The following is a 17,088-nucleotide window of genomic DNA, read 5'->3' as shown; positions in this document are numbered from 1 at the left end:
AGTTTCTTGTTATAGATATATGCTCATAGTTTTGGTGAGTGGGAAGTCAAGTGTTGAGTTTCTGGTGTTCCAGTTGTACTAGTTGTAGTCCAGATGAACCATGTTTGATTTCCATCTTAGAGTTATTCTGCATTTTAGGGTTCATAGTCTGAACCATGAACTAGATCTCAAGTTCTGCTTGAATCTCTGCTTTAACATCAAGCAGTCCCACATACAGTGAGTGGCATATATTGTAAGCACCTACTCTTACCTACCAGGTCATGGTTACCTGAAATGGCTGATGAGACATAAATCTTAACCAGATCAGAATAGACAGGTCTCATGAAGACTTTGGCTGAGACAAATTTATTTGAGCAATCAGACATTTTATACCTTTTTCAGAAACAGTATATATTGTTGACTAATAGGTTAACTACAATAGTGATTGTCATTACACAATAACATTTCTAAACTATACAGGATACCTAAGATGAATGTCCAAGGACAAATGTGTCCTGTCAAGTTCATATGTTTTATTGACTTCTAAGAAAGACATAGAAATACAAGGAGGCCTGAATTCCTTACTGAGAGAGTACCTCAGGTTTTTAGGAACTGGAAGGGACAGTGAACCTGGGGCCCTGGACTCTAACATGTAAATCTATGAAGCATGCCTCTCAAGGTAGTTATACCAGGCCAACTCCATAATGTGTATGATAGACTTTCATACTGAAGGGGAAAGGAACTGATGTTTAATTCTTCTGAATCAAGATTGGGAGACTAGTCCTATAGAGGGCAACAGAGAAAGGAATATTGGTTATCCTGGTTTTGGCCAAGAATTGCAGTGAGTTTGTACAGGGTAGAAATGGCATAAATAAGAGCTGCTAGGAAGTAGGCAGATCAGTTCTGAGAATACTCTGAAAAATCCTTAATGGATCAGGGCTGGGCTAAGTAGTGTACCTGGATCCAAGCCAAATGTGTTGCATGTGTGGAATCCCAGGTAAAGAGTATTTTTGCAGGAATGATTATGGGCTAGGAGAAATGGCTAATGAAGACTTAAGGATAACTAGACCCAAAGTGGGTCTCTTTAAAAGCTTTAAAAATGGTGTGTGCGTGTGTGTGTGTGTGTGTGTGTGTGTGTGTGTGTGTGTGTGTGTGTATGTGGACTTACTATAGCATTCATCAGGAGAGTAGGTTAACCTGGAATTACATGATCTCCTTATTGTATGTAATTGCAGGGATTTATCTCATGTGAGTAGGGGCTGGGGGGAATATGCCTTTACCAGTTTGTCTATCCTGCTTTTCATGATAGTTTTTATAATTATATATTATATATAATATAAAATTATTGATATAATATAATAATATTATAGATATAATTATTACATAATTATAGTTTTTATTTTATGATAGATAATTTTAGATTATGAGTTATGATCATTATCTCTCCCATTTTCTGTGTTTTTTTGTCCACATACATTAGTGTATAAGTGTGACTTTGAGAGTGTTGTGTATGTGTGAGTGTGCAGAAGACAGAGGGAGTCCAGTGTCTTCCCTGCTCTCTCATACTCTAACTTACGCACTTGAGAAAGGACCTACCACTGAACCTGAACTTTGCGACTTCCTTAGGCTACCTGAAGCCTAAACCACTGCTCTGCCTATCTTTACCCTGCACACCCTCAGCTTCCGGTGTAGTCATTCAAAAGCATGCTTGGCTTCTACAATCATAATGGAAATTTTATCTCAGTCCTCAATCTGGTGGAGAAATTGCTCTTAAATGTGTAGCCATCTTACCAGTCCTAATTATTATGTAAACACATCTCCTATAGAAATATTAAATCCACCACATAGACACAAAAAGCATAGGTAAATTATATTGCTCTACAGAAGGGGACACACACTACACTCATAGACCTTGCAACTGGGCAAGAACAACTTATTTTGTGTCTTTATTCTGTATTATTCAAACAAATTGAGATCTTACATCTATTTGCAATGGCTAACTAGAAGACTAAAGGAATCTCATTATTCTTTATAATGTTGAAGGGAAACAGAACTCATTTCACGAATCAAAAATTTTCTTTAATCCTTTATGTGTATGTGAGCTTCTTTCACACTGTCTCTGTGCCACATGAATGCAGCACCAAACAGAGGGCAGAAGAGGGTGGAAGAGGCTATGACACTTGAGATACTGCTGGTCCAGAGTCATCATCATATGGAGGGGGGAAAGGAATGGGGAGGGTTCTATGGAAGAGGAACCTAGAGTTAGTAACTGTGGAGTCATCCCTTCAGGTCCAAGTACAATCTTGGTAGGTCCTTTAAGGAAGAGGTCATTCAGAGGCACATTGTACATGAGACTCTGCAACAGTATTGGTCTATGAAAGACAAATGTAGGTTAGGGGATTCACAACTCCAATTCTGAACACTTTAATCTAGAGATTTGTCCTTTAAAGTTTGCAAAAAATGGTTTGTTCAATGCTTGTAAAACCGTATAGTTGCGAGTGTGCTTCTTAGTGACCTTGTATCTACAAACTGTTAGTCGCCAGAAAAATTTGGTGTGTGTGTGTATGTGTGAATTTAAAGCCTGTATATATGTGTATATTTACATGCTTGTTAATTTGTGCTTGTTAATTTGTGAGTGGGGCACACATATGCTAGGGCACACCTATGGGACATAAGACCACCTCCTCCAGTGTTATGTTTCCCTTTCACATTCTATGAGGTAGGCTATTTCTTGCTGAGAACCAGGCTACTTGGCCTGAGAGCTTCAGGCACTTGTCCTGAATGCATCTCACATCTCCTGATTTTCTTATACTGCAGTACCAGATGCTACTGGATAAGGCTTTTATATGAGTTCCTGGCATCCAAAACCAAAAGGGAAGTCTTGCCTGACAAATGATTAGATCAGAGAGCCAATGCTTCAGCCATAACATTCTTTGATTTAACTTTTATGCTGCAGAAATGAATTTCTATGTGTATTCATGTTGACGCTGTTAATTTTACTTATGTTTCCCTTTCAATTTTATCTTTGGCTGAAATCCTACTAATTCCAAAAGAACTATCAATTATCTGGGAAAAAAGTTTTCTGACTTGATAATTATTGAAAAATTATCTTGTCACAGGCTGAAGGACCCTACCATCATTGCCCCCCTTACTGTGTGGCACTGGAGAGGTCCTTGTGTCAGTCTTCTTCAGTTCATCTACTCCTTTTTCTTCTTTCTTCCAGCTTTTGTAAACTTCTGACAACAAAAGAGGCAACACTTTTTGAGGATGAACATCACAGTCACCACACAGGCCAGCAGGAACCCAATGACATCCAGAGAGTGGTATTGGACCCAGCTGAGGTCATGCCCTGCCACACGAAGGTGCTTGGCTCCTTTGTGGCGCATGACAAACTCAATCCAGAAGACGGCTCTATCCAGAGGTTTCACTGGCTGGTCGTGGTGGATTCTTGATAATCTCATGGCATTCTCCTTATAGCTAAAGACATGAACATTGAAAACCAATTAATTTCTTAGCGCATATAGCCCATGAGTTTTTCAGGGAAAGCATCATGAAACTATAAATTCAGTAGTAGAGCACTAAGTGTAGTGTGGATTTGATTGGTGTATGTTTGAAAGTCTGCATGTACGGTAGCTTTTTCTGAGAAATTTTTTCCAAATGCGAAATGAAAAATAAGTCTTTCCACAATAGCAACTGTTTGTAAGGCACTCCCAGCGCTGCGAGGTAGTTCAATGTCATTTAAAGATGATTGTGTTGATGAGCTTGAAAAGAATTGGTGAGGATCCTTCCGTTTTCCTCCTGTGCCTGGAGCTGGCCCTATGCCACAGATCTATGTACCCAGATCCTGATGGGAGAAATCTGGTCTCCAGGAGTGCTGACACAGCTGAGAGCACAGAGAAGACCACCACTTCTGCTCTGAGGGATCGCCTGGAGCCCTCAGGGCACAGGAACCAAGGGGCAGTCTAGGACAGATTCTTTCCCATTTCTGCCTGTACTCAAAGCTGACGCTGGGCCACAGCTCTCTGTACACTGATCTCATGGGGGAGAGAGCTGGATTCTCAGAAGTGTGGACAAACTTGAGAGCACAGGGGATACCATCATTGTATCCCACTACTACTCACATTCCTGGCCCAAGAGGAACCTGACTAGAGCCCTCTGGAGACAGGAATCTAGGAGCAGTCTGGGACAGGATGCTTCCAGTTTTCACCTGTGCCCAGAGCTGACCCTGTGCCACAGCTCTCTGTACCTAGACCTGCTGGGAGAAAGCTGGTCTCCAGGAGTGCTGACGCGCAGGCTTATAGGAGGGTCAAGCCACCGTCAGAGACAGTAAGACGAGCTAACACCAGAGATAAGCAGATGGTGAGAGGCAAGGGCAAGAACCTAAGCAACAGAAACCACATGGCATCATCAGAACCCAGTTCCCCAACTACAGCAAACCCTGGTTACCCCAACACACTGGCAAAGCAAGATTTGGATTTAAAATCACAACTCATGATGATGTTAGAGGACTTTGAGAAGGAAATAAATAACTCCCTTAAAGAAATACAGGACAGCACAGGAAAACAGGTAGAAGACCTTAAAGAAGAAACATAAAACTCCCTTAAAATTTTACAGGAAACACAACCAAACAGGTGAAAGAATTGAACAAAACCATCCAGGATTGTAAAATGGAAATAGAAACAATAAAGAAAGCACAAAGGGAGACATCCCTGGAGATAGAAAACCTAGGAAAGAGATTAGGAGTCATAGACACATGCATTACCAACAGAATACAAGAGATAGAAGCTAGAATCTCATGGGCAGAAGGTACCATAGAAAATGTTGACACAACCATCAAAGAAAATGCAAATGCAAAATGATCCCAACCCAAAACATCCAGGAAATCAAGGACACAATGAGAAGATCAAACCTAAGGATAATAGGTATAGAAGAGAGCAATGATTCCCAACTTAAAGGGCCAGTAAATATCTTCAATAAAATTATAGAAGACCCAAATCCCATGGGGGAGAGAGCTGAACCCTCAGAAGTCCTGAGAAATCAGAGGAGACTAACCTCTGCCCACAGTACCAACCCAAGAGGGAATCGCCTAGTGCTATCTGTGCCCCCTGGGTTCAGAGACCTAGAAGCAGTCAAGGGCAGGACCCTTCAGATTCCTGCCTGGGCCAAGAGCTTAAAGACAGTCAACAGGATCACATACACACCTGAGAGGAGAGCACTCTGTTCCAAGAAATGGCTGAAAGAAAACAGGAAAACAGGTCTACAGGAGTGCTGACACACAGGCCTACAGGAGGGTCTAGCCACTGTCAGAAACAGTAAGACAAGCTAACACCAGAGACAACCTGGGTGGTGAGAGGCAAGCACAGGAACCTAAGCAACAGAAAGCAATGATACTTGGCAGCATCAGAGCTCAGTTCTCCCACCAAAGCAAATACTGGATATCCAAGCACACTGGAAAAGCAAGATTTACATTTAAAATCACATTTTATGATGATGATGGAGGACTTTAAGAAGGACATAAATAACTCACTTAAAGTAATACAGGACAACACAAGTAAACAAGTAAAAGCCCTTAAAAAGGAAACACAAAAATCCCTTAAAGAATTACAGGAAAACACAACCAAACAGGAGAAGGAATTGAACAGAACCAACCAGGATATAAGAATGGAAATAGAAACAATAAAGAAAGTACAATGGGAGACATCCCTGGAGATAGAAAACCTAGGAAAGAGATCAAGAGTCATAGATGTAAGCATCAACAACAGAATACAAGAGATAGAAGAGAATCTAAGGGGCAGAGATACTATAGAAAACATTGGCACAACCATCAAAGATAATGCAAAAAGCTCCTAGTACAAAACATCCAGGAAATCCAGGACACAAATGAGAAGATCAACCCAAAGGATAATAGGAATAGAAGAGAGTGAAGACTCCCAACTTAAAGGGCCAGTAAATTTATTCAACAAAATTATAGAAGAAAACTTCCCTAACCTAAAGAAAGAGATGCCCATAAATATACAAGAAACCAAGAACTCTAAATAGATTGGACCAGAAAAGAAATTACTCCAATCACATAATAGTCAAAACACCAAATGCACAAAACAAAGAAAGAATATTAAAAGCAGTAAGGGAAAAATGTCAAGTGACATATAAATGCAGACCTATCAGAAGACCAGACTTCTCACCAGAGGCTATGAAAGCCTGATTCTGGACAGATGTCATACATACCCTAAGAAAACACAAATGCCAGCCCAGGCTACTATATTCAGCAAAACTCTCAATTAACATAGATGGAGAAACCAAGATATTCCATGACAAGAATCAACAAATTGGACTTCATAAATTACAAAGCTTCTGTAAGGCAAAGGACTTTATCATTAGGACAAAAGGGCAACCAACAGATTGGGAAAAGGTCTTTATCAATCCTTCATCTGATAGAGGCCTAGTATGCAATATATATAAAGAACTCAGGAAGTTAGCCTCCAGAGAATCAAATAACCCTATTAAAAATGGGGTACAGTGCTAAATAAAGAATTCTCACCTGAGGAATACTGAATGGCTGAGAAGCACCTAAAAAATGTTCAACATCCTTAGTCATCAGGGAAATGCAAATCAAAACATCCCTGATGGTGGAGAGATGTTTCAGTGGTTAAGAGCACTGTCTGCTCTTCCAGATTTTCTGAGTTCAATTCCCAGCTACTACTTGGTAGCTCATAACCATCTATAATGTGCTCTGTTGCCCTATTCTGGCCTGCAGGCATCCATGCAGGAAGAACACTGTATACATAAAACATAATGAAATCTTTAAAACAAACAAATAAACAACCCTGGGATTCTACCTCACACCAGTCAGAATGGCTAAGATCAAAAACTCAGGTGACAACAGATGCTGGGGAGGATATGGAGAAAGAGGAATACTTTCTCATTGTTGGTGTAATTGCAAACTGGTACAAACACTCTGGAAATCAGTCTGGAGGTTCCTCAGAAAAGCAGATATAACACTACCTGAGTACCCAGCTATACCACTCCTGGTCGTATACCCAAAAGATGCTCCAACATATAACAAGGACACATGCTCCACTGTGTTCATAGCAGACTTATTTTTAATAGCCAGAAGCTGGAAAGAACCCAGATGTCCTTCTACAGAGGGATGGATACAGAAAATGTGGTACATCTATATAATGGAGTACTACTCAGCTATTAAAAAAATGATTTCATGAAATTCATAGGCAAATGGATAGAACTAGAAAATATCATCCTGAGTGAGGTAATTGAAGTACAAAAAAACACACATGGTATGCACTCACTGACAAGTGGATATTAGCCCCAAATTGGGACTACCCAAGATACAATCCACATGAATTTCAAGAATAAGAACAACCAAAGTGTGAATGCTTCAGTCCTTCTTAGAGAAAAATATTCATAGGAGGAGATATGGCCACAAAGTTTGGACCAGAGACTGAAGGAATGACTATCCAGAGACCGTCCCACCTGGGGATCCAGTTCATATAATATACAGCCACCAAAACCCAGAAAACATTGGTGACTTCAAGAAGTGCATGCTGACAGGAGCCTGATATAGCTGTCTTCTGAGAGGCTCTGCCAGAGCATGACAAATACAGAGGGAGATGCTCACAGCCAACAATTGAACTGAGAATGCATTCCCCATTGGAGGAGTTAAGAGAAAGGACTGAAGGAGCTGAAGGGGTTTGCAAGCCCATAATAACAACAATACCAACCAACCAGAGCTCCCAGGGACTAATCCACTACCCACTACTATACATGAACTGAGCCATGGCTCCAGCTGCATATGTTGCCGATGATGTCCTTGTTGGACACCAGTGGGAGGAGAAGCCCTTTGTCCTGCCTAGGCTGAATGCCCCCCACCCTCACTGTAGGGGAATGTCAGTGCAGGGAGGTGGGAAGGGGTGGGTGGGTGGGTGGGTGGGGGAAGACTCTCATAGAATGAGGGGAAAAGGAGATGTAATAGGGGGTTTATGGACTGGAAACTCAGAAAGGGAATAGTATTTGAGATGTAAATAAAAATATTCAAAATAAGAATTTATAACCAGATTGATGTCAGGGTAATCGATGGTAAAGGGTTGGATTTCTTACTCACATAAGGAAATGCTGTACTGAAATTTAATATGGCCACTACAAAAAGATCATGGATTTGCAGAACATATTGAAAACAGAATTACCCCACTGTTTAGTTTCTCGACTATTAGCAATCTATTTAAAGAAAGAGTAGACAAGATATCAAATAATACCTTAGTGGCAATGGCTTTTGAAGCTCTAGTCATGACTGGTAAATAGAGGAACTGACTGAGATGCTCATTGTTTGATGATGGATGAGGGAAATGTGGTATGAAAACATCATTGAATATTTATTCAACCGTTATAAGAATTAAATCCTTTCTTTGTAACATCAAGGGTTTATACTAAATCACATAAACTATGCCATAAAGGAAAACAATGCATTTGTCACCATATGTGGATATTAGCAGAACTGATTGTATAGACATATAGGGTAGATTACAGGTAAGTAGTGTCGAGAAAGAAGAGAGTGACTGGGAATAGAGAGGTCAGCTAATATATGCCTCCTGCCTTCTGTACAGAAAGGGTGTGACTGAGTGTCAAGTTACATATCTTATTGTAATTAGAGGTCTATGGAAGGGGAAATTTCAGCATTGATAAAAATGACATTATAAATGTTCAAAGAACTGGAAAATTTAAGTATTTACATTTGATAATCACATATATGCATATTATACGTAATATATGCATATCTATATTTATATGCATAATTATTCTACTTTTGGCAATAAGCAAGGATTGTTTAAGGAAAGAAAGTTTTAGAAATTTTAAGCTTTATATTGAAATATTTTATATATTTTTAAACTTCAATATCCTGTTTCTTGATTTAATCCTATTTGTGAAAACTGTGTTCTTTCATTTAACAAGAGAAGAAAATTTCCATTATCAAATTATACTATATTAACTCCTCATGAATTAAGTCATAGGGGTAGTTTGAAGTTTTGATTGACATTTAAAGCTTTTTCCACAATGGTTAAATAAGTTTTATGTTTACTCTTGTTTTCAGCATCAGACTAAAGTTTAGAGGAAAGCTATTATTACCTTTGAGAGAACCTATCAGGAAGAGTAATAATTTCACAAAAACACAGTACTCACGAAGGGTCATTAGTGACTGTCCTCAGTGCAGTGAGCAAGTCTGTACTGGACATCGTGAGAAAGTCCAGTCTAACTGCTGCTCCTTTGGTCTTCAAGTGAACAATATTGTCCTTTTGGTCTCCAAACAAAGGAATGCCAACCACAGGAATCCCGTGGTAGATTGCCTCATAGATGCCATTGGTGCCACCATGAGTTATAAAAGCTCTGGTTTTGGGATGACCTAGCATGAGGGGAAATGAAGGAAAGGTCTTATTAACCATAAGTCTGCGAAAGAAGACGAGAGGCAGAGGATAAAGAGAAGACTCGGTAAAACATGCTCTAGATAACAGTCTGATAACCAAGTGACTGTACTGTTCCTGTGAGAATTTAAGGCAAGTCCACAGAGCTTCAAGTGAAGTCCACATTGAGGTGGAGGAGAGTGCAAGTAGAAGGATTTTTTGCAATGGACCAAAAAGGCAGTGCTCCCCCAAGTGAAGAAAACTTATGGTGCAAGCTCAGGCTGTGGTTAAGGAGAATATGTTCAGGAGAAACAGTGGAGTCATTGTCCCTGAAGGGTTGGACCAAGCAGTAGGGGGGTGTGTGCACATTAGACTGTGCACATTTTGTCACATAGGGTACCATGTTTCCACATGGAGGTTTGGTGTGAGCCTAGTAATTGAAGAGTTGATTATAGAAGAATGCCACTTTCCTTGGCATTTGAAATTAGCCTACAGTGGGGGAAAGAGTAGAAGTAAAATTATAGAAATATGAGGTAGAGAGAAACATGAGGAAGTGATGTAAATATACCTGATACATAATTATAGCAGAAATCAAAATGGTTTCCCCCCATCAGAAATGTTAACAGAATAGCCATATCAATTCTTTATATATTTTTTTCAGGACTATATCACATTTGTCATAAATGCATTACTGCTGACATTTACCTTCCCGACTGGCCATTCCTCATGTCGCTGTTGTGTCCTGATGCTTACCTAGAAGGTCATTCTGGGGGATCCATTTGTACAGACGAGTGTTGGAGCCCAAGGTTTCTGGCTTCTTGCCTTCAAATCTCCAAAGAACCTGTTAAGGTGAAGGTAGCCTCTTATTCCTTTGGTCAAATGTCAAGTTACTCATGCCAGCTTCAGAAGAGATTGGGAAACAATGGAGGTAAAAGCCCACTGTGCAGGATCCAGGCCTGAGGGTTATTTATGGGAACCATGATGAACTACTGCAGTGAGGATGCAAATATCCTTCACACTTCTGCACGATACAACCCTGTTTTTGAAATATTTATATTTTCTCTTTTCTACATTGCTTCTTGAAAAGACATTTTTAACACAGTATTTTCTGATTGTGGTTTGCCCTCCCCATATCCCTCTCTACATCTTGTTCCCTTCCTCTTCCATTCAACTCCACATCCTTTCTTTCTCTGTATTTCTTTAGAGAAACAACAGACATCTTTAATATTAATAATTAATAATAAATAACAATAATAACAGTAAATAATATAAAAGAATAATAAACATAATGACCATAGCACAAATCCTATTTTAAAATAAAGAATTATTTTTGTTTATGTATCTTAGTGTGTTTGTGTGCGTGCATGTGTGCATGTTTGTGTCACTGGAGGAAGGAGGGGAGGGGAAGTTTCTCTGTGAGAGGAGGATTCATGTGGTGGCTCATGTGTGGAACCTTAAACAAAGAACTCAGGGGAGCCTCAGCTTATGGATGGAGTTTGCTGCTATGAACTGGACCAAGGCAGAAAGAGAGGCTGCTGCCTCCAACTGCAGATACAGGCTAGATACAATAAGAAGATCTGGGCTGGAGAGATGACTCAGTGGTTAAGAGCCCTGACTACTCCAGAGGTCCTGAGTTCAAATCCCAGTAACCACATGGTGGCTCACAACTGCAATGAGTTCTGATGCCCTCTTCTGGTGTGTCTGAAGTGACAGTGTACTTATATATAGTAAATAAATACATCTTTTTTAAAAAAAGCATTAGAGGAGTTTTGAAGAAGTCTTGCAAGAGAACTCTATTTCTTTGAATGTGGACTCCACAGGAATTCTGGGTTAAATTTCCTGACATGAGAGATTGGACATCTAAAAATAGGTTCATACGATATTTGTTTAGTTTATTTCATTTGTTTTAAATTATTTTCATTATCAAAAAGGATGTGACTTCGAATTTTGTGGTTATAGTATTATTCTTCTGTGAGAGAGGTCAACCTAAAAGTTTTTCTGGTTACTGGCTCAAGGACATGCTATTTTGGGAGAAAGGCTGTACATTTGGGCTTACAGAAAAGAAGAATAGACAGGCTCTGGACCCCTTCCAGAGTTCTATGGCTCAGATATGACAGAGGTAGAGCCCCTTAACAACTAGAAAAATTCAAGAAAATCAAACAAGACTTTGGTTATTATCAAAATTGGCTCATAAAAATGACAGTTGCTTTTCATATCCTTAAACAAGGGACAAAATTTTATCCTCTACTAGTCTGTGCACCTTACACAATCAATATAGATATCTTGTTGGTACTTAAATAAATTTTGAGATTTGTATGTTACAGAATGTACAACTTTGATGAGATTCATCCTTAAAGATGTTAAACAGACCTGTTTGGACGCCCTGTGTCATGGATTCAGGGTAGTCTTGGCTTATTCAACCTTACAGACAGATCCAGTCAAAACTTCAGTCCAGCCCTGAGCCTTCTAGGCATCAATACCTGGATAACAATTGCTGACTTGGGTTTCATAAGGTCTCACTAAATTTCCTAATTTCCCTACCCTTCCCCTCCCCTTTAAAGATATTTTGTTACCCCTGTTCAGTCAGAAGAAGTCATGGAGAGTCATCAGCTCAGTTCCTTGGGTTTGGAGGTCAGGTAATGGTTATTTTAAAGGTTGTTATTCTAGGGAATGTTATTTGGTAATGGTCATAATTTTGAACAGGGAGGAAACAGGTGAAATTGATCGTGTAGCCATAATCTTAATCAGTAGAAATCTTTATAATTGATACGAAGTTGAAGTTATATGTTAATATTGTTACTCGTAGACAGGCACTGTGCCTATGCAACTATTTGAAGAACACAAAGTTTAGACCCAGTCCTTCTTTTCCTTTTCAATATTATTTATTTTATGTATATGAGTACACTGTAGCTGTCTTCACACACACCAGAAGAGGGCACCAGATCCCATTACAGATGGTTGTGAGCCACCATGTGGTTGCTGGGAATTGAACTCAGAACCTCTGGAAGAGTAGACGGTGCTCTTAACCGCTGAGCCATCTCTCCAGCAGTAGTTTTTTTTTTTTTTTAAATTGGACAGAAAACATGAGATGTAGGGGAAGGAGCTGACACTAAAATCTGGTTCCCTAATTGGTTCTTGATTTGGTCAATAAAGAAGGCAGAAGCCAACTGCTGGGAGAAGGGGAAGGTGGGACTTCTGGGTCCCAGGAGGAAGAGAAGGGAAGCAGGGAAGGAGGAGGTCCTTTCAGCCACACTTTGGAAAGTGCAACAACCCTGTAAGATCTTGGGTGGCTGAAAATTCTTAGGGCAAGAGATTCTTTTCCTACCATTGTGTTATCTGGCAATTTCTAAATTAATAAAGCTGTCTAGTGTTTTTGTTCCGAGAAGCTAAGGTGGGCAGGGAAAGAGAGCAGCTGGGGTGGTAGCTGGTGGCAGAGTTGGTGGCTTGGCAAAGCTAGCTGGGAGAAACGGGCTCTTCTGGGAGTGGAGCTGGTGGCATCCATTCTCAGTGCTAAGCCAAGAATGCAGTTCCCTAGAAGGGCTCCAGCTGGCGCCATTCTTGTGTGTGTGTGTGTGTGTGTGTGTGTGTGTGTGTGTGTGTGTGTGTGTGTAAGTATGTACATATGTATGGGAACATCATTGGAAAACTTCAGTTTCACACAGGAGGCATCTGCAAGCAGATCTAGAAGAGCACATGACCATCTCAGCGAGGATGTATCAGTGAGACATTGTAATTCACCTTCTGTGGAATCTGGGCAAGGCCTGCTGCAATCACATTGGCCCTTTCTTCTGTTAGGCTTCCCACCATCGACCCGAGGGAAAACACCACAACACCATGTTCTCCAGATGACTGGACGAAGTCTTCTATTTCCTGTTAATAAATATCAGACCATTACAAAGAACAGCAGCACCAAACAACCTGCATGAAAACAGACACCAACATCCACGGAAATAAACTGCTGACTCTTAGAAATGTTCAGAATAGTGTCGCATCCATATATAAGATGTACACTTGTAGCCAATTGCATACAGGTTACAGTATGCATAGTCACACAGATCGCCCTGGGTCATTTTCATCTTGAAGGAACAGATTTTAAGAAATTAAACCCAAGGTTCTCCTTCTCCCTCCTTATTCCTTTGGCTACCACACATCTGGTTGTTCTTTGTTTAATTTCAACTAGCGTATGTTGTTTACATAAGACATTCTTTCTTTCTTGTTGGGTAGCTCATTTTACTTAGTGTACTCTTATTAAGGTTATGCCATGTACATATATGTGTATGTACATGTATACTAAATATGTTTAACTGGGCAATATGTACATATATGTATGTATACATAAATAAACATGAACATATGTAAATATATACACATATAAGCAGACATGCATAGTTATACATATATATTAACATTTCTTTTTATTTTTCTTTTTTAAAGATTTATTTATTTATTCATTTTATTTATGAGTACACTATAGCTGTCTTCAGATACACCAGAAGAAGGCGTCAGATCTCGCTACAGATGGCTGTGAGCCACCATGTGGTTGCTGGGAATTGAACTCAGGACCTCTGGAAAAGCAGCCAGTGCTCTTACCAATGAGCCATCTCTCCAGCCCTAACATTTCTAGTGATATCTAGGTTGGTTCCCTCTTTCGTAGTTACTGTTCTAATGTTGGGTGAAAATAGCACAGTTAAGGCAACCTGCAAAAGAATGTATTTAATTGGAGGCTCGCTTACAGTTTTAGGAGTTTAATCTACTAACTCACTGTTGGTTAGTACCTTGGCAGGCAGGCGAGCATACAACTGGAATAAAAGCCCAGAGCTCACCCTAATCTATATTTTGCAGATAGAGAGAAAGAGATCAGTCGCATCTTAGGCTTTTGAAACCTCAAAATCCATCTCCAGTGACACATTTTGTCCAACAAAGCCACACTTCCTAATCCTTAATTAGTTCACCAACTGGAAACCAAGCATTCAAATATGAGCCTACGGGAGTCATTCTCATGCAAAACACCCATCTCCCTTGAGGAAGTGATGTTCAGATCATCCTTGCCTTACTCTCCCTGAGATCTTTCATTCAGTTCCTCTCCATGCATACTCAGGAAAGGAGTTCATGGACCTTAAATCTATTTCTAATTTTCTTAAGAATGCCCATCCCCTCACACACCTTATAATTCATGAAATTTGTTTCACTTTTTTCTTGGAGTATTATCAAATCAAGGTAAATAGTATATTTGCCTACTTAAATAATTATCAGTTCTTTATTTTGGGAATGCATCGTAATTCTCTTTTAGCGATTCTTAAATCCAGTCGATTTTAAAGTGTGCAGTTTTTTTCATGGCTGATATACTTTGTCAAATATGTATTGTTTGAACTGTACAGAAGTACGTGAATAACTAATAGTATGAAGCAGTTGGTTAGGAGAAACAACAATTCCCACCACAAACGACAAAAGGAATCAACAGTTATTGACTAGGGCTGAAAACTTGTTTCTGTGACATCAATCCACTCTCCTTTAACCCTAATTACCATTTGTAGACTTTCCTCTCACACTCTTCCTTCTGTTTGTCTTTTAACAGCACTGGGCATATTGGACCTAATGACTCAGCACATCCTTCAGGCCCTCAGTCTGTACCTCCCTCCTCACTCTCCTGTTGACACTGTCCTTACAACTCTCCTGCGAACACTGCCGGTCTGCACAGAACTTAGGAATCGTCCCGTTTGATTTTAGAGCTCTCTGTAACTATCCACATCCCAACTGGGTGAGAAGAAAGCATGTCTTCTTTGTGTAACGTCATATGTTATTGCTGTCATTGTAGAAGTAAAGGAGGGTTCTCCAGAGACCTCTCTTACCTCTCTCACTCCCCTTGCATCATGAAGCGTTATGTTAGTTAAAACTGCATCTCGTTCCTCTGTACCTGAAGGGGGACACCATCTTGTGTTCTTATCATACTCATTTACAGACGTTAACAATGAGCAGGTTTTAGAGATCATGGAGACACTGAGCTTTCTTAAATGAGTAAAGCTGTGTGCCTTATCTTGCCCCACATCTTGACTTATCTTTTACTGCCAGGACATCTGGCCTTCCCTCACTGCAACATTTATGCAGTTCTGTTATTTGCTCACAATGAAAGTTCAAAGTAGAACGGTTGGTGCTTCTGGGTGAGCTTGTGCATACTCTGTTTCCCTGTATACTCTCTGCGTGCTTACCTGTGGGTTAGACCTCTCACTTCCTGTATGTCTGCTCCAATCCCTGATATTTTCTCTGTGTTGACTAGTGGTCTAACTGTCCCTGTCCTCAGAAATCCACAGGGTTCATAAAGGAAATGCAGACTCTTGTGATGGAACATATACAGACCTTTCTGCTGGATGGTCTCTTTACCTAAATTCCTGTGACACTCTGAGTTTGACGTAAAGATTCTGAAGGAATAAAATATAATCACTTGTGTTGCAAATGCAAGGCAAACAGAAGCGAGCAAATGGAGAATATATTTACCTTAGGCAGGGGTTTGGCAGGTCTGCAGTGGAGTCCACCAACAAAATCAAAATTTGGTAAGACGGGGTGAGGGAATTCCAAATCCCAGTAGGTCCTAATGAGCCATATGTCTGCCTTTGCCATAGTCTCTGAGAGTGTAGTGGGTCTTCCTGAAGAGGAATCAGAGCAGTAAAGGTATAAGATGTGACAAAATGTCAGGTAAAGATGACTATGCCAGGTAGCCCTCTGGAAGCACCTTTAAAAATGCAGCTAGAGATATTTACAGGTGTAGGGATTTATATAAAAAAATCAGGTATATGGTTATATATATGTGTATATATACATGTATGTGTATGTATGTGTGTGTGTATGTGTGTGATATTTGAAAAAATTTGGAATATACACATTTCTCATACTTATGCATAGAGATACAGTGTGTCATTGTACGAGTTGCTGTGAAAAGATACAACTATAACCTTGTTAATATATGATCACTAAAGATGGACATAGTCATTGAGATACAATCAAATGCCATTATCTAGGTATCCTAACTCAGGGAAACATCTTTTCCTTTAACTCTATAAATGAACTGAGAGTTTCGTGGTGTGACATACCACAGGAGACCCTGAATGCTAGATTCTCTTCTTCCTCATCTCAACTGCAGAGATGGAAGTCGTGTGCACCCAAGGCTAATGTAAACATTTAAGGGGATTCTGTTTCAGCATTTCATTGAGACAGGGGACAGATCTTACTATGTAATCCTGGTTGACCTTGAAGAGAATTTCGATTATTCCTGAAATTTTTGGTGTTGCTCTTGATTCATGACTGAGTTTGTAATATTTGGTACTTATAAATTTGTTTACTGGTAAAATGCCTTAAAAATGGATAGGGCCATGTCTGTCCATTAGGCATATTTTAAAACACTGTAATATCCAATGTGTCTATATGTCAAGATACATTTGAAACACAATTTCAATCCACTCCAATAAGTAAATTAAATTCCCCCATGTTTTGAATTCACATATTTTCTGTATATAGAGCAGAGGTAAAATATTCACAGCTATGCAGAAGTTTAGTAGGTTAAAGGGGAAGATCTTTCAAACCATAAAGATAAAATTAATTCTATAAAAATGCATCGTACATACCTATGCTATATATCTGTAGAGTCCTCAGTATATTGTGAAAATCACAAAGACTTTCATTTGTTTAAAGCCACTCTTTTATTGGCTTG

General features: G+C 39.7%; 1 protein-coding gene across 3 annotated transcripts in view; it reads right to left on the bottom strand.

Annotated features, from left to right (window-relative positions):
* Positions 1 to 596: 596 nt before the first annotated feature.
* The window catches only part of Ugt2b34l1 (UDP glucuronosyltransferase 2 family, polypeptide B34 like 1), a 24,216-nt gene continuing 7,724 nt past the window's right edge, over positions 597 to 17,088 (bottom strand). For all 3 annotated transcript variants that reach the window (XM_087584536.1, XM_087584534.1, XM_087584535.1), the window contains 5 exons: positions 15,879 to 16,027; positions 13,125 to 13,256; positions 10,140 to 10,227; positions 9,169 to 9,388; positions 597 to 3,456 (listed from right to left, as the gene is read on the bottom strand). In XM_087584536.1, coding sequence (XP_087440662.1) covers positions 3,177 to 3,456; positions 9,169 to 9,388; positions 10,140 to 10,227; positions 13,125 to 13,256; positions 15,879 to 16,027 — 869 coding nt within the window. In that variant the 3' untranslated portion in view covers positions 597 to 3,176. The remainder of the gene's footprint in view (positions 3,457 to 9,168; positions 9,389 to 10,139; positions 10,228 to 13,124; positions 13,257 to 15,878; positions 16,028 to 17,088) is intronic.

This window comes from Rattus norvegicus, chromosome 14, assembly GCF_021556685.1.
Source record: "Rattus norvegicus strain SHRSP/BbbUtx chromosome 14, alternate assembly SHRSP_T2T, whole genome shotgun sequence".
NCBI lineage: Eukaryota > Metazoa > Chordata > Mammalia > Rodentia > Muridae > Rattus > Rattus norvegicus.
Note: the sequence above shows the minus strand (reverse complement) of the source record. Positions and strands in the feature narration are given on the sequence as shown.